The sequence below is a fragment of the Sinocyclocheilus rhinocerous genome, unplaced genomic scaffold, assembly GCF_001515625.1.
Source record: "Sinocyclocheilus rhinocerous isolate Xijiao unplaced genomic scaffold, SAMN03320098_v1.1 scaffold1364, whole genome shotgun sequence".
Lineage (NCBI taxonomy): Eukaryota > Metazoa > Chordata > Actinopteri > Cypriniformes > Cyprinidae > Sinocyclocheilus > Sinocyclocheilus rhinocerous.
Genome location: NW_015627534.1, coordinates 922630 through 941015, shown reverse-complemented (window position 1 = coordinate 941015; position 18386 = coordinate 922630). Strand labels below are relative to the sequence as shown.

Here is an 18386-nt window from a genome sequence, read left to right as displayed (position 1 = left end):
ACACACACACACACACAAAGGATAAATATGTACAGGTGTGCTATAGATAAAATACTGTAGAATATGAATAGAATAAAAAATAAAGTTGTATATATATATATATATAGCCTATACACTGCCGTTCAAAAGTTTGGGATCAGTAAGATTTTTTATGTTTTTTAAAGAGGTTTCTTATGCTCATCAAGCCTGCATTTATTTGATCAAAAATACAGAAAAAAACTGTAATTTTGTGAAATAGCCTATTATTGCAATTTAACAAAACCGTTTTCTAGTTTAATATACTTGAAAATATAATTTATTCCTGTGAAGCAAATCTGAATATTCAGCACCTTTATTCCAGATTTTAGTGTCACATGATCCTTCACAAATCATTCTAATATATGCTGATTTATAATCAATGTTGGAAACAGTTGTTTTGCTTAATATTTTTTGGAACCTGTGATATTTTTTCAGGATTCTTTGATAAATAAAAGGTTAAAAAGAACAGTATTTATTCAAAATAAAAATTGTGTTAAATATACACAACTATTCCACAAAAAAAAAAAAAGTTTGGGGTCAGTCAATTTCTTTTCTTTCTTCTTCTTTTGTTCTTTTTTTTAAAAGAAACTTTTAGAATACTTTTATCTTAAACGAAAACTCATTGCAATAATATTTAACATTACTGTTTTTTCTGTATTTTTGATCAAATAAATACAGCATTGATGAGCATAAGAGACTCCATTTAAAAAAACATCACAAATCTAAAAGATATACCTGTGTGTGTGTGCGTGTGTGTGTGTGTGTGTATATATATATATATAATAGGCCTGTGTGTGTATCCCTCATTATGTCCCTTATTTTTCTATGAAAAACCACGATTGTCCCTTATTTTCCTTTTCTGAAGTTGGCAACCCTAGGTGTGGCCCCTGCTGCGGCAGGGGTCCCTTATTTTTCTGTATAAAAGAAGGTGGCAACCCTATTATTAAATGACCATCAAAGGACCATGTGGGATCGTTCTGTTACAAATATCCTCTTTGTCACGTTGTTATGTGACCGTAGAATAACCAATATGGAACGTCTAGCACCTAAATACGTCTGTTTTGCTTTTCTACATTTTGAAATCCAGTTGGTCACTGAGCAATTTTTGTTGCAATTTCTTGTTCCTTGAAGTGTCCACGGGAGGACGCAGGTGAATTTTTTTTCTTTCAATACACGCTCGTGTTACTTTACTTTCGGTTTATAGGCGTAACGCAGCCGCTGGTATAATGGCACACAGTGCGTGTAAACTTTGAGTTTGGCAAACCGAGATATGTGTACTAACACTTAAAAAAAAATCAGAATTAACTTCATCAGAATTACTGACAGTGTTCAGTCTTTTTAACCTCCAACCCTGATTCTGTCAGTATTTATTTATTTACTTGCTGTGATGGAGAGACTTTGGAATCGTCTCCCGGTAGTGCTGTTTAGCATGTGAAACTCCAGCCTCAATCATATAGAGGGGAGTTGGTACTGTTTTTAGTACTTGCCGTTCTAGTTTTAGACAGTTTTTATTACAATCTTTGTTTTAAGCTCTTAAACCTAATTGGCACATTTTGCACATCTGCTCTAAATAAATAACCCTTTGGACCCCAACTTCGCTATTGATCCTTCTTGTGACTGCTCGGGTATCACACTTGCATATTGTCTTTGTGTTCTGTTGCCTCAATAACACAACACACAAAACTGTAAACTGGCTTCAGCTTTAGAGTATCTCATCAGTTTTGTATTTTTTACATTAATTGATAATTAGCCTGCTCCATCCTGTATGCAAACAAGAAGTCTTTAGTAGGTAGAAATGGATAAAGTGTAGCATACACATTCTGTTTGTGACTCATTCTGCTGCGTCTGCACCCCTATGCAATGCTCTGTGCATGCTTCCGGTGCTTTTGTTCCAGAAGGTTAGGTGAAAACCACAAGAGCTGCAAAAAAGAAAGAAAAAAAACCACATGCGTAAACAAGTGTCAAGATGTTTTTCCATTAAATGTAATTTGTTGCAAACCCTAACTGAACAGCAAACTGAAATACGCAGCAAAAAGAATACTTAATGAAATACTCCACACAATTTGAAACTTATCACCAAAAGAAAAGAAAACACACAACCTATGACACATAGGTTTCTTTTTACTTCCAGAAATATTTGTAATGCAAGTTTTTTCAGTTTTGCAGTATGGGCTTAGTTATATGATTTAAGCAGTGAATTTAAAATGTAACATATAAATTAAATATGAGAAATTATTTTATAAGAATTCATTCACGGAAATTAGGCCACATTTAGATTACCTTTAATAAAAGTGACTTCAAATAAAGCCATATCAGGTTTAGGCCTTCTTAAAGTAGGACTAAATTATTATATCATTTTGTCAGACAGACAGTCCACCGTGAGCAATTCTTCTCTGCACTTCTTGTGTTCATCATTAGTTTCTGACATAACTTTTTTCCTTTTCAGCCATATATCTGGTGACCTTCTTTTGAACATTAAAGCATGTCAACATATTCTGTTACACCAAATTCACAAAATAATGATCTTTAAAAAAGCATCATATGACCCCTTTAAAAAAAACACACGAAAACTCTGTATTATGTTTATAATTATTTACGTATTATTATTTGCTTATAAACTGTGATGCTTTTTTAAAAAGTCAGTGTTTCTTTGTTTAAATATGGCGCTTATCACATGCTGTGTGGTATCGGCGTTTGGTATCGGGGCATTTTAACGAGTACGAGTACGAGTACAGGAGGCCAGTATCGGGCCCGATACCGATACCAGTATCGGTATCGGTGCATCCCTATTATTTACGTATTATTATTTGCTTATAAACTGTGATGCTTTTTAAAAATATATTTTTTGACACACATCCATGTGCCAGATCAGAATAAAAAGGGCTTTTCAGACTGTGCTCAAACTCGGTTTATCATTTTCTAAAGACTGTTTTACAGCTAGAATTAAACTCGGTCCTGGAGGGCCAGTGTCCTGCAGAGTTTAGCGCCAACCCCAATTAAACACACCTGAACCAGCTAACCAAGCTCTTACCAGGCATACTAGAAACTTCAAGTCAGGTGTGTTGAGGCAAGTTGGAGCTAAACTCTGCAGGACACCGGCCCTCAGTGTTGGGCAGTAGCTAGCTACAAATAGTGAAGCTACTACCTTAACTACATTTTTCAGTAGCTAGCTACTTTTCCAGCAAGTAGTGGTGTAACTTGACCAAAATCTACATTCTGTTTTGCATTATGACGAATCTGCAGTGCACAGAAACAGCACAGCATCTTACTAGATTACAAACTAAAATTGTGTATTAACACCATCTATTTTTATAATTAATTACGCAAAGGACATTTCAAGTTCGATACAGCCGTCTTACTAGTTTAATGACACAGGTGAGTAATATTAATTTTAAACTGATTAACTATCCTGTTTCACTCCACTCTATATCAAATGTCTGTTTCTGTTTTAATTGCAGTGATGAATCAGTGTTTCCAGTCTGTCCTGCCACAGTTTCGTAATGTATCAAAAAGGTCACATTGTGTTTTGGGCCATTGCTTTTACATCTTTCAATCAAACAGAAAACAAAATCGAGATATTAGCTGCGTCCCAATTCGAAGGCTACAGTCTTCGGAGGTCGCCTTCGAAGGCTGATTGCGTCACAGCAGCGCGACAAAAGGCTGTCCCAATTCGAAGACTCCTCAAATGCAGCCTTCATTTCCAGTGAAAAGAAGGATACAAACCATGCATCCTCTGAGGTCTTCCCTATCCCAGAATTCATTGCGCACTGCGACGACAGGATCATTTTGATTGAATTTGCTGTATTACACTTTTAAATGTAAGTATTGGGTTTTAGCCTACTCGATTATCGAATGATATAAATGTAAAATAAATAAATAAATTAAAGCAGTTGAAATGTTGACATCCTAAGAAGATCCCAAATTGAGCATGGGGAACATATTTAGACAGTTTGTCAACCCAGTTTTGTTTTCAGACAGCTGAATAAATAACTTTTTAAAAAGTCCAGTACAAACATACTGCCGTTCAACCGCACCCCGTCACAGTTGCTAGGCAACAAGAACGATCCTCCGAAGGCTAGACTGTCCCATTTAACAAGACTCAGTCTGACCTTCGCATCCTTCGAAGATGTGGCCTTCGAAGTCCGTGTCCTACGAAAGATGCGGCCTTTATCACGTGGCAAAGGCTGTGATTTAATATAGCCTAGCTTAGTTTCAGAGCGAAGCGCACCTTATTCACACAAGCAGCTCATGATAACTGTTTCAGAGTAAACACTGTGAGCTCCATCACTGCATCTGCTGTGAATTTAACAGGCATTTTTGATTTGATTTTCACATTCACGTAACTTAATTATCATTCCAATATTTGTGTGGACACATAATTGCATCATTTAACTCGATTTGCAATTTATTGCAGTTTTTCACTTTGACAAACACACACACACACAAAAAAAAAACTTGAGATCTAGGCTGTATCTGAGTATTGTGTGTATCGTTGGATAGATTACAAAATAAAACTACACTCTTTGAAATCATAATTTTATTACATTATGTTGTTTTAAACCCCAAATCCTTTAAACGTCCCTCAATTATTCAGTTATAAAAGTCTAAAAAGAAAAATCTAAAGCTTTGATGTAGTAAGCTACTTTTTGGTTGTAACTTGTAGTGTAGCTAGCTACTTTTTCAGAAGGGTAGCTTTAATGTAGCTTAACTACTTTAACTTGTGAGTAGCTTGTAGCTTAGTTTCAGAGTAGCTTGCCCAACACTGCCAGCCCTCCAGGGCCGAGTTTGGACCCCTGGGCGAGAGGTTTAGCAACCAAGAGCCGTTCACATGCCTCATATTCACACACTTTGAACATTAATGGAAACAAAGTGTGTTGCACAAACAACTGTTTTTGTGTTTGAAGGAAAATAATTAAATGGTGACAGAAAACATGGTAGGAGTGAAGAAGAGATGGTTTTATTTTTTATCTTTATAGTCCATTCAATAAAGACTTGATATTGTCATCAGTGTAATGCAAGGAAGCACAATGCTGGAGCCTTTATGTAAATATTTTGTGTGTTGTGTTCATCTAATCAGTGACACTAATTGTTAACCCCGTGTTAATTATGAGCAGTGTGAAACATGAAGCAAGATGTTCACCTGGGGTTTAGAATGACCCACAGATAACTGGTTCAAGTGTGAGAGGCCATGTGGCGTACCATAAGACTGACATAAGACTGTATCCCTCTCAAGAATATAGCCCAAATACCTTCTTGACCATGAAACCTTTCAATGAACCCTCCAATGATCCCTCCAACAACACCACATGTGATAACCAGCAGTTTGTTCTGATGTTTGTGTGTACATCGCCCAATAAGCCAGCTCAGAGTTATCCATATGCATGCCAACCCAAAATCAACTACTCCAACTATCAATGCTGATTTAAATCTGTCCAAAAGCTGTTCAGAACCTCCATTCCGCACTTCAACACAACACAAAGTTGCAAAGAAGCACATGATAAAAAAGACTGTATACAGAATTTCAGTCTTTATAAATCCCTGCAGAAGTATTTTAAATGGGGGTCGTTGGGTTTGGGTTTCAAGAGATTGGGTCTCAAACATTTGTAAAGTGTAGCAGCTGTTCTGATTTTCAGACACCATCTGGTCGATCTTCATCAGGAGGCCTGTGACCTGATCTCTGTTGTTCAGATCTTTGTTGTTCAGCAGGTGAACTCTCCGTCCACACTCCTCTATTAGTTTGGACAGCTCTGTGTTTTGTCTTATTAATCGATCAAGTGACTCATTTTGAGTCTCGTCTCCATGTGTGAAGAGGACTAATGTGTGTTTCAAGGCATTTTGACCAAACATCTGCTTGAATAAGGACAGGACATCAGCAGCTTGTGTTTTGTGTGAAGGGAGAACCAGAAGGATCGCGTGGATTCCTGGAGGGCACTTCTTCAATTCATTCTTTAACTCCACACTCAGATCAATGTTTTGGGAATTTGAGAAAGTTGGGGTGTCGACTACTGTAATTCTTCTCATCGACACTTCGACTGAGTCTTTTTGGCAGCTCTTAGTGATGGAGCTTGAGCTTTTTTTGGATTGAAACGCATCTTTTCCCAGTATAGTGTTTCCAGATGCGCTCACTCCTGAACCAGTTTTACCAATCAGCAGAAGATTGATATCTTGAGTGGTATTCTCCATCTCTGAAAAGCACCAGAAATATATTTACCGTTGGTTACTTGGATGTTACATTAAACAGGGGAAAATTTAACCTCACTTTTTTAAAGCCTTATAAATTGGCCAAAAGATGATTTTATTTAAATCTAGTGTTCTTCACGTTTCTGTGATGGGTAGGGTTAGTGTTAGGTGATAGAAAGTACCATTGACCTAATATAAAATCAATGGGAGTCTATGTAATATTCTCACTAAGATAGTGTGTGTGTGTGTGTACCTGGTATTTATCACGTTATGGGGACCAAATGTCCCCACAAGGATAGTAATACTAGTAAATTTTGACCTTGTGGGGACATTTTTGAGGTCCCCATGAGGAAACAAGCTTATAAATCATACAGAATGAGTTTTTTTGAGAAAGTAAGGGGTAGGTTTAGGGGTAGGGTTGGTGTAGGGCAATAGCACATACAGTTTGTACAGTATAAAAACCATTACGCCTATGGAATGTCCCCATAAAACATGGAAACACAACATGTGTGTGTTTGCGCGTGTGTGTGTGTATGTGTTTTTGGCATGTGTTGGAGCCATCAAAATCAAAATTTGTGTGTGTCTATATATATATAGTTATTTATTAACAGAGTTAAAAACAAACAACCGAAACAAAACAAACCCCTTATTCAGTTTTACAGGAAATAGTGTTTATGTATCGACTGTCTTGTATTTGTGCTTCCACCTTACCTTCGCACCGGAGTTTTCTCGTGATAATGTAGTAACGACTTGAAATACGAAAGTTTTAAATTCAGAGTAAGCCAAATTTGTGTTACAATTTGGTAACGTTATTGATTATTTCCATTCAGTAACTGCTTTAGATGCTTCAGCTAGCAGCAGTTTAGCAATGTCTTGCGTCGTTCAATTGCTGTCAGAGCTGTATGACAATGATTGTGTCCACTCAAATCTGTTGAAGAACATTGTGTTAAAAATACATATTTTTAAAAATTGGTATGATAATGGTATTGTACTAATTATAATATAATGATGCAGCCATGACTGTAACAGCGAGTAGGCCTATAGGCTCTACTACTGTGTAAATTATCTGTAGGCCTATAATAAATGCATTTATTTATTTATTATGGTGTGTCTCTTAAAAACAGAAACATTTTATTTAAATAATGTTGACCTTTATTCTGGTACATACATACAAACGCTAAATTAAGCATGCATAAAGTATATTCCTGAAATGTATTTCTGTTGCAACATGTAGATGTCTGAAGCATCCATTTATTTGACGAATACTGACAAATAAATCAAACCAACTTCATCTGCAATAAAGACAATGTAAGGCTGAAAACAGTTACAGTTCAACTGAAAACTTGACATTAAGAGTAAGACATATTATCATGTATTTATTTTTTAAATATTTAGTTTGTTGTTATTTTGGCATTTTCATTTTTACTATTGTCGGTCACCATTCTGTTATACAGAAATTATAGTTGCACAATTAAAAATAACACATTTTACAGTGGCAGTGCAAAAACTAAAGTATATGATTAAGAAAAAAAACAAGTCTACTCATGAGAATGACCTTACCGTTTAGCAATCTGTTTTGGCTGTCCACCGAAAGAGGTTGAAATGTTCAGCTAATTGTGGGTTTGTGATAACAGCACAGACTGAAAGCACACTAGCATTGTACAATTGTTCACACTTGGTTAAAATGCCTTCTATACCTTTACTTCTGCTGGCTCCACCTCATTCCTGGACTGCACTTCACATGTGTTCTTGTTCCGGAGCAGTGTTGGGTGTTATTAATTACATAAGTAATTAGTTACTGTAATTGAATTACTTTTTGCTTGAAAAAGTAAAGTAAGGGATTACTCTTAATTACAGTGACTTCTGATGCAATTGCATTAAATACTGTATAGACTACATAAGAATTCTATATCAGACTTATCATCATGTTCAAATGTATCTTTTTAATGTAACTTTCTCCCATTACACACTGTGAGCAGCTGAAGAATAATTCATACCATTGTACATTGTTTATTTGAAATCATTAAAAGTGTAGTTTTGTGTCTATTCTTTTATTTTTCAACCGGTTGTGGCTGATATTGGGGTTTAGAAAGTAATTAGTAATCCAATACTTTTTAGAAAGAGTGATTAGTAATCGAATTAACTAGTAATTAGTTAATTATTATTATTATTATCAACAATCGTGTGGAACAATAATCATGTATTATTTAAGTGAAACGTTTTTGTTTGGTTTGGTAAGAACAGGACATACAGGACAATTAGTGGTTAGCAATCATCAATTGTCACAGGGAATATGATATATTAAAAAGTGATCTGCAATTAAGGCTCAAATGTTTTTCTGTCAATATGGGGTGCTGTGTGTACATTAATGAGGAAAAAAAATTAACTTAAATGATTTTAGCAAATGGCTGCAATATAACAAAGAGTGAAAAATTTAAGGGGGTCTGAATACTTTCCGTACCCACTGTACATTAGTGGTTAGCAATCAACAATTGTCATAGGGAATATGATATATTAAAAAGTGATCTGCAATTAAGGCTCAAATTAAGTAAACTGTCACAATAGTAACATTGTCGTTGTGTAATTAATATGTATAGTTATTTCAAGAGGAGATTAAGATGTTCCATTATAATACTTCAAAAATACTAAAAATCTGCATCAGTTCAAAATGCCATGAAGAGCAAATTTTTAATGGAATTGGTCTTCGAGCTCACCTTAAATAGTGAAGGCCTTCATCAGAAAACATAAATGAACTATTGGTCAATTATACAATAATGTATCAAGACATTTCATTATTCTGTTTAACTCTTACTTTATATTGTGCTGGTTCATTCAGATACCAATGTCGCATCATTTAAATGAATAAATTAAATAAATCAAAGCATGGGTTTATGTGGAACCTTAGAAAAATATATTATAATTTAGCACCAAAGGGGGTTTTGCTATTGAAGAATACCAATTTGGTACTGTTTAAAACCATTTTTCTTACGTATATCACTTAAAAAAAAAGTTTTTTAACCTTAAATTTAAGTTAAATCTGTACAATTGTACAATGTACCTGAAAAACTTGAAAAAAAAGGAAGGCATTTAAAAGATATGTATATTCATCATTCAAATCAAATCATTCTTTCCAGTTGTGGAAATCAGTTCTAGATTCGTTATTTCTTCCACTGTCTGTTTTCACACACTCCTTGCTTCATCTGTACACACCCACGTTCTAAGTAAATCGCTTGTTTGGTCATTATAAGCCTGTTTGTTTCTTTTCTTGTTTGTTTTTGTTTTTAAAGTCTCTTGTATTTTATTATTAGCTTTCACTATAAAACATCAAACGGATTAGTAGATGAAATAAACTAAAAATAAAAAGACATTGGCATTGTTTACATGCCTATTGATTAAACACAAAACACATACGCAGATGAAGCCACTGTTTCACTGATTCATGTTTTGTAGTTTACACAGAGACGATAAAGATGTTGATTTCAAAACTGAAGGAAGCGTTTCAAAAGATTGTGTTTACAGGCCCCCAAATAACATTATGTAGATGAATGTCCAAAACGTATGAAAAAACGAAAACGGTGTCGTGTAAACAGTCCCTAAATCTCAAATGATCTGATCAAAGGAAGATTAAACAATTCCACAAACATGAGTTTAACACAGAGGAGCTGTTATTGTGTCTGTGCTGTGTATTTCAGAGTTGCTTTTAATAATGAGACAATTTTACACAAGGCACGTTTTCAGATTTTTTATTTTTTTATTTACATCTTTAGGATTTCACAGTTTTCAGAAAGATATGAATGGCTGTACATTTTAAGTTTTGTGGAAACACTTTATATGGACAGCTGGACATGATTCCCTCTTTACATACTGTGTTCACCCACTGCTTTATTTAGGCTACAATAATCCAGAGTCATCAAGATCATAAATTCTTCAGAAGAACCTGTTATGAATTTAAAGTTTACAGCATTTTTATGCAACTATCAGTAGCCTAAATCAAACCAAGTGCGTGACTGCAAAAGAAAATCCCCCTTCACTTATTGCTTTCACTTCAAGCAGGAGGCCATTGATGCTGTGTCACATGATTTCAAGAAAAACAGATCTGTGTAGAAGAAAAGCAGATAGAAGCTTGACAGACTGACAAAAACCCAGGTACATAAAGAGAGAGAGAGAGAGAGACGTCAGTAATCAGGTTTGTCTCTTTTTTTGTCTCAGAATACTCAGTTCAGTTTTATTAGTTTTTTTTTTAATTATTCTGTTTCTCAGTATAATTTAATTATCAGGACTAGCCTACCACTTCAAGCAGGAGGCCATTGATGCTGTGTCACATGATTTCAAGAAAAACAGATCTGTGTAGAAGAAAAGCAGATAGAAGCTTGACAGACTGACAAAAACCCAGGTACATAAAGAGAGAGAGAGAGAGAGACGTCAGTAATCAGGTTTGTCTCTTTTTTTGTCTCAGAATACTCAGTTCAGTTTTATTAGTTTTTTTTTTAATTATTCTGTTTCTCAGTATATTTTAATTATCAGGACTAGCCTACTTGTTAAGACAGTGATAGTTACATTTCATCTTTATCTCATCTTTATTGTTAATAGGTTTTGGTCAGTTCTTATACATATGAAATATAATGTTACAATGTTTATATTTATTTATTTACATATACATATATATACATATACATATACATATACATATATATATATATATACTGTATGGGTCAATATCACTATAAAGTGCCTTTGAGACTTCCCAATTTCCAAAATAAAAATATGAGATTTTCTATTAATCTTCATATTTGTCGTATTAAGGAGACTGTAGACTGTTAGAAATGCATATTGGTCAAGCTCCTGCACTTTTTATAAAATAACTGCAAGCAGACAATTTTCCAGTAAACCACAAGATATGTCCACCCTGTCATGGACAAATTCAAATTTCATTACATAATGACGATAAAATGTAGATTTTCAGAAAGACAATTTGTCCCTTTCTCAACAATACATTTTACTTAGTGGGAAAAGTCTTTTGAAAAATTGAAATTACTGCAACATATTTGTATCCCTATAAAATACGTGAAAGTTGCACTTTCTTTTCTAAATAAAATCAAACGACAAAGATATCTGGTCAAACTTTCAATGAATACTAACTGGCCCTCATTTCTTCATAAAGAAATCACACAAAAGGTTTTGCTAACATTTTCATAAAAGATGAAGATGACAGGGTGGACAAATGCATTAATGGGTGAAGAGGACATCAGATAAACAACAGGAACAACAAGAAACCCTTAAGTAATATAAAGAATGATTTCAGAAATATATATTCTACACTTCAATTGAAAATTGTAAATTAATTTAAAAGGGCATTTTTTACATTTATAAGGCCATTTTTTATTACCTTATTAGATGTATGCATGGTATTTTATCAAATTCTTACATTTTAATAATTTAAATTAGAATAGTAAGACACTATAGGGCTGTTCCAAAATCAAATTATATAATATATATATATATATATATATGTATGTATATATATAAATGATAACAGTGCAACACAAAGCACGTCAGACTTTATACGTATACAATATAATGCAAGCACTATCAAAGGTTTTACCCTTTTTATACAGTCTATGGTTTTTATACAGTATATGGTTTTACCACAAAATCAACTTTTTACTGATATCGCAAGACTGCTTTTCACCTCCAGGAGTAATATTGCGAGATCTCGTGCGCTGCTAAAAGCCAGGAGAAACGGCTCTGTATTTATATCAGACGCGGTGCATAGTTAATTTTGCGAGAAAATATTATTTTTATCGAAAACAAAAAGTAATACTAATTTCATATATACTGCCTTTTAAACATTCAAGTACTTTTTAAGTACCTTTTCATAAATGTCAGTTTTCAAGGGTTTTACAGGACTTAAATTTGAAAAAGTAAAATTCAAGTACTTCAAGCACTTTAAGCACCTTGTACGAACTACGAACCCTGTATTTTCTTTGGAGAAATAGAACAAAAACAGACAATATTGACAGTATTGTGTTTACAATTTAACTATTATTATTTATTTATTTTTTGTTTATTGAACTGTTGTATAAAGTCAATATCACATTTGCAATCGAGCAGATATTCAGGAAAATGGCACTTTTGCTTTGGGCATTTTTTGCCCACTTATCTTGAATGTTAGGCACAGTCTAACTGCATTCTAATAGGCTACATCACAGTGAGTCGTTGACTTCCATCATGTTCATCACTAAGCAACTGCATGCAATGTAAGATAGCATACAGTTCTGGGCTGGGGTGCATTAAATGCATTTATCAATTCAACATTTTTTTCCCCCATAATTAATCACACCAATTTAACATGTTAAATCAATAGCCTTTGTTAAAACATTATCAGAATTTGGCAAAAACTATGCACATGTCCCCCCTGTCATGTAGGGTAGACTGAGTACATTTGAGACATGTGTACAGTTGAAACACCTTAAATAACTTCTGTATACAAGAACCCCGAGCCGTGATTTTGGCTCCACACATGCGTATTAGTGTTCTCTTTGATTGTGTGAAATTTGAAATGTGTGCGTCTTTCCACTCCAAAGATATCGGCAAAAGTTTTTTTCCCAAGGTGAGATTTTCATTTCACCATGTCCCTTCCACAATCAATAGCTTATTATTCTTTTATGATTGTTAAACTTAAATTGAGACACAGTGTATCAACTGTACCCGGATTGGTGTCCTATTGCTTCACATGCTGTTTAGTTGTACAGTGTTATGATAATAGGATAAAAGTCACATTTACACATATGCTACGCAAAATTCTGTTAAAAAATGATATTTGTGATATTTCAGCTGTCTATTATTAATGGACATATTTTCTAACATGAATGTTTAAAGGATTACATAGCATTTTAAAGAAATATACAAGGTGGTAAAGTGGGTACAGTTGATACACCCTTTAGGCAGGTATGTATACAGTAACAGTTCAATCATAGAAAATAAAATGCATATTCAGAGGCTGTGTGTTTGTGTACTGGTAAGTATAGTAATACCAGTAAATTCTAACCTTATGGGAATTTTTTAGGTCCCCATGATAAATCAAGCTTATAAATCATACAGAATGATTGAAAATGTAAATGCAGAAAGTTTCGAGTGATGTGTAGGTTTAGGGGTAGGGTTATAGAATATACAGGTGTGTATTGTTATTTTTATGTTTACATTTGTACTCTTTGCCATATCTTTTCTAGTGTTAAATATTTGTTCCTATTTTGTTGAACTGATTCTAAATTAAATAAAGCAAATAAAAGAATTTATTTTTAAACTGTAATTTTTAAACCTGTAATTTTGTCATTTATTACATTTGCAATAAATGGTTAGCCAGCTTTAGAGCATTAAGAATGGGTGTCTCAACTGTACCATGGTACTGTTTCAACTGTACACCATATGGGTACAATTGAGACAAAAATGCACCTTATGTTTATGAGCTAATTGTGGAAAATATAAACTACTTATGGCTATTATCAATTTATGATATTTTAGTACACAAGCAAAAGAAATATCATGTGAAAAATCACTTCATTTCAGCATCTAGTTTTTGTATGGTGATGAAAAAAGCAGAAAGTGTCTCTACTGTACTCAGCCTGTCCACCCTGTCATGGAAGGCTTGGTGACAGGGTGGACGTTTTTGGTTAAAGTTAGCATTTAATAAACACATGGTGTACTTTCAGTCAGCAAAGTGGTTCATTGTTGAAGCTGAATGTGTACTGCTTAAAATATATATTTTGAATTTCTGAAAAACCTTTATGTAAATGAATATTTTACTATGACAGGGTGGACATGTTAAGTTTGGCAACATGCAACTACAAACACAATATGATGAAAATTAGGAAATATAAGTGTAGATACTTAGTGTTATTTTTTTAAGAAATAAAATCAATTTAGTTCAATTGGACAGTTGATGCTACAGTTATAATGTGAGATGCGTCTCAGCTATAGAAGAGAAGCAGCGCAGAGCCGCAGGAGCCACGTGAAGTAATGGTTATTTCACATTAATTGCAATCAAAAGAACCTATTTAAGTTAAATTACTGAACCTAAACATGGGAGCCTGATAAAAACGCTCATTTTATGAAGTTTCAGGTGTCACTTACAGGCTTTTGCATCTGAACTCGTTTTAAGCGTTAAGCGTTTAAGCATATATAGCGTTTTCCAAGGCAAGGCAAGTTTATTTATATAACACATTTCATACACAATGGTAATTCAAAGTGCTTTACATAAAAGAAATGAAAACATTATAAAAAAAAATAATCACAACAATAAAACAAGGAATTTAAAACTTTGAAAATGATTTAAAAATTGATTTAAGAGGTTTAAAATGAATTTAAAACAGTTAAGAATAGAAAATGATTATACATAAAATATAGTGCAATCAGTTTAGACGTTGCACAGTGCTCATTCAGTAAATGCACAGCTAAACAGATGAGTTTTGAGTCTGCATTTAAATGTGACTAATGTTTTAGCACATCTGATCTCTTCTGGAAGCTGATTCCAACTGCGGGCGGCATAATAACTAAAAGCGGACTTCCCTTGTTTTGTGTGAACCCTTGGTATTTTTAACTGACTCGATCCTAGTGATCTGAGTGGTCTGTTAGGTTTATAATCAGTGAACATATCTGCTATGTATTTAGATCCTAGGCCATTGAATGATTTATAAATGAGTAAAAGTACTTTAAAATCAATCCTAAATATAACTGGAAGCCAGTGTAAGGACCTGAGGACTGGTGTGATATGCTCAGATTTTCTGGTTCTAGTCAGAATCTATCTATCTATCAATGTTTTCTCATTACATTATCTGGTTTTACATATGAATGATTTTTTGAATAGTAGTTCTCCTGAAGGTGTTTTTAAATAAAAAATAACTTTTGTTAATAAACATTGTGTTTGTATTTCTTCGTTTAACATAAGTGAGTTCGTCTTTGTTTTGTTGTTGATGTGTTTTCATTAAAAATAATAATGTAAGCGGTTTAAAGGAGAACATTTTTTTAGTCTATTCGTGTTAATCCTTTATTCACTCGTTCATTTTGTTAATAAAAGTTCGATGTTTAATATAAGTTAATTTGTAATAGGCTAGTATTATTTATTGTTGATGTGTTTTCATTTATAATATGAACCATAAGCATTCGTTTTACTCATTTTGCTCCATCTTTGCGAGTCATTTATAGTTAAGTAGTTATAGTTATAGTTAAAGTAATGTTTTCTCACATACATTCACGCGAGTGATGACAACATTTATTTTTATTCTATCTGTGATCACCTTGTAACTGCATCACAGTTTTAACAGGCATAATAACTCATAAAAACACCTAAAGTAAATATCTTTGAATTTAGCCAACAAATGTGAATTATCATTTTTGTGGTCTCTCGCAACAACAAACCTCTCTATCAAGATCGTCAACACCTGCATCCTTTTCGCATATCAAGATGTGAAAAATGCTATAAGGACAGTTCACCGAGACGGTTCCAACCCTTTGTGTGTGTAGATAGAACATTTCATAACATAAAACATTCAAAATATTGAAAACAAAATATGTAACATAACCTACCTGGACTGTGAACACAGAACATGAAGAACCCCACCAGTCTGATTTGGTTTATCTCTAAACTTTTGTTAAGAACTTTCTCATTCATTTGTTCCTGTTTTCTTAGTTCCTGTATTTCGGAATGCTGGGTTTCTAAGTATTTGTTTCTTCTGCTTAGAATTAACAGCAGCACTGCACAGGAGAAAAGAAGAAATGTTTGCAGCAGAATTAAGACACAGGGGATACTTGAAAAATAGTGGACATGAAATTGGTGAGAATAAACTTGTTTATTTATTTCATATTTCACATTTAATTTCTTTCTGATGTTTATAGTGAGGCTGTGCTTGCTAGTTCAGGCATTTGAGGGCTTTGAAACAAGGTCTTGTCACTCTTTTACATAAGCCAAATAAAGATAATCTTTACATTGTAAACTGGTGTCACATCACACTATTAAATTCTGACTAAACTGTTAACTTCTGTATTTAAAAAAAAAAAAGAAAAAAAAAGATTGAAACTTTTTTGGGCAGAAATTATTTTCTTTTATCCAAAGCGACTTACAAATGAGGACAATGGAAGCAATCAAAATCAACAAAAGAGCAATGATATGCAAGTGCTATAACATGTCTCAGTTAGCTTAATGCAGTAGACGTAGCAAGATTTTTTTTTTTTTTTTAAATCATCTAATAAATAAAAATAAAACGAAAAATAAAATAAAATAAAAAGATAGAATAGGAAAAGAATAGAGCAGGTTGAGTTGAAGGTGATGGTCTTTCATCCAACAAGAAATGTCTGTTAGACATGCTGAGATGCGAGCAGCTATCGTCGGATCATCAGGATGGAATGAGAGGTAGAGTTGAGTGTCATCAGCATAGCAGTGATATGAAAAGCCATGTTTCTGAATGACAGAACCTAGTGATGCCATGTAGACAGAGAAGAGAAGTGGTCCAAGAACAGAGCCCTGAGGCACCCCAATAGTTAGCTGTTGCGACACCTCACCTCTCCAAGATACCTTGAAGGACCAATCTGAGAGCTAAGACTCAAACCACTGGAGTGTGGTTCCTGAGATGCCCTTTGCCAATAAGGTTGACAGGAGGACCTGGTGGTTAACCTTGTCAAAAGCAGCGGACGGATCCAGCAAGATAAGTATTGAAGATTTGGAATCCGCTCTTGCCAGTCTTAGGGCTTCAACAACTGAGAGCAAGGCAGTCTCTGTTGAATGTACACTTCTGAAACCAGACTGGTTGATGTCGAGGAGGTTGTTCTGTGTGTGAAAGGCAGGGACTTGGTTGAACACAGCTCGTTCAAGTGTTTTTGCAATGAAAGGAAGAAGGGAAACCTCTTCAGAGATGGGTCAAGGGTGGGTTTCATTAGTAGTGGGGTCATATGAGCCTGTCTAAATGCTGAGGGAAAAACACCAGTGTGAAGGGATGTGTTAATGATATATAATCACCAACATATGGCTATATTGTCATATCACCCAGCCATAGCAAGCAGTAATGCTTAAAGTTTAATAAATACAACTGACTAGCTAGTTGATAAAACCAAAATTTAACCAAAATAAAACTAAAAAACTATCAAGTCTTACTGGCTAACTCTAATGTCCAGTGCTAGTGATAATGTTATTTTTCCCTTGCTAGGAAATAGATAATTTTGATACCCAACATTTTTGAGTTGCGCAGACCATAAGCTTTAAACATGGGAAAAACAGTTGCTGCTGTGAGAGGTATGGGTTATCACCTCATTTTGATGTAGTGCATATATAACTGCAATAACTATTTCAAGCATTTTGTATCTTTTATACACAGCAAAATAGCATGCATTTGACAGAAAATCAGAATTGTCAAGCTGACCATGTAAATAGTGCAGTGAATGTTTATATGGTTGTCAACGAATGGGACATTTTACTAAAAATTAAATGTCTTCAAAATATTTTGACTTTAATAAAATTTCCCCAAGAAACCTAGAGTCCTCCATGATTCTTTCTGACAGCAAAGCACTTCAATGCGACAAGCTCGTAATCACAACTTCAGAAGTGGGAAGTAGGACATTTCTGCACACAAAGGCAGCATTATTCCTTATTTCCTTACAGGAATCATGAAAATTCACCTTACCCAAATCTAGATGGACTTGCACAGCTGCAGCTCACATGACAGTGGCATGTCTGAACTAGTTGACACAGGAAATCAACTACGTAATATAGAGGTTGACTGGCAAAAAAGTATTTTATGTATTTTGAAAATACAAAAATACTAAGCTTAAATGTATTTAAATACAAAATACATTACATTTTTTTCAAAGGTATTTAAATACAAAATACAAAATAGTATTTTGTATTTCAAATACGTATTTTAAATACATTTATCAGAAATACTGCCCATCCCTGATTACAGGCAAAACAACAAGACAGCTGTTTCACAATTGGCTGGATTCATCTGCATCTGTTCTGATTTTGAGTTGCTTTAATGTGCGTTTGTGAACATGTGCCACCTATCTTTTCAAACTTGCAATGACAGTCATTTATAAATCTGTTGTCAACAAATAAAAAACAAGCTTCTCCCTGTGGTTTTCTGCCAATACATATATATATATATAAGCCTGAACATTTAATAATAGTAATAATAATAATATTA

General features: G+C 34.0%; 2 protein-coding genes across 2 annotated transcripts in view; one reads left to right on the top strand and one right to left on the bottom strand.

The window, feature by feature from the left end:
• Positions 1-5461: 5461 nt before the first annotated feature.
• On the bottom strand, positions 5462-6998 carry LOC107728252 (GTPase IMAP family member 2-like). Its single transcript, XM_016538365.1, has 3 exons — positions 6910-6998; positions 5534-6203; positions 5462-5480 (listed from the first exon to the last, which is right to left on the bottom strand). Exons 2-3 carry the CDS (start codon positions 6199-6201, stop codon positions 5462-5464), a joined length of 687 nt encoding a protein of 228 aa, XP_016393851.1. The 5' UTR covers positions 6202-6203; positions 6910-6998.
• A 3349-nt stretch (positions 6999-10347) lies between these two features.
• Positions 10348-18386, top strand: part of LOC107728330 (GTPase IMAP family member 5-like) — an 11131-nt gene continuing 3092 nt past the window's right edge. Inside the window, exons 1-2 of the mRNA XM_016538467.1 lie at positions 10348-10384; positions 15935-16027. Of these exons, the coding sequence (XP_016393953.1) occupies positions 15970-16027 (58 nt within the window). The 5' untranslated portion in view covers positions 10348-10384; positions 15935-15969. The remainder of the gene's footprint in view (positions 10385-15934; positions 16028-18386) is intronic.

What these genes read in the sequence shown, in the direction of transcription:
- LOC107728252 (XM_016538365.1), bottom strand. Translation starts at nt 6,201, where the DNA reads ATGGAGAATACCACTCAAGATATCAATCTTCTGCTGATTGGTAAAACT.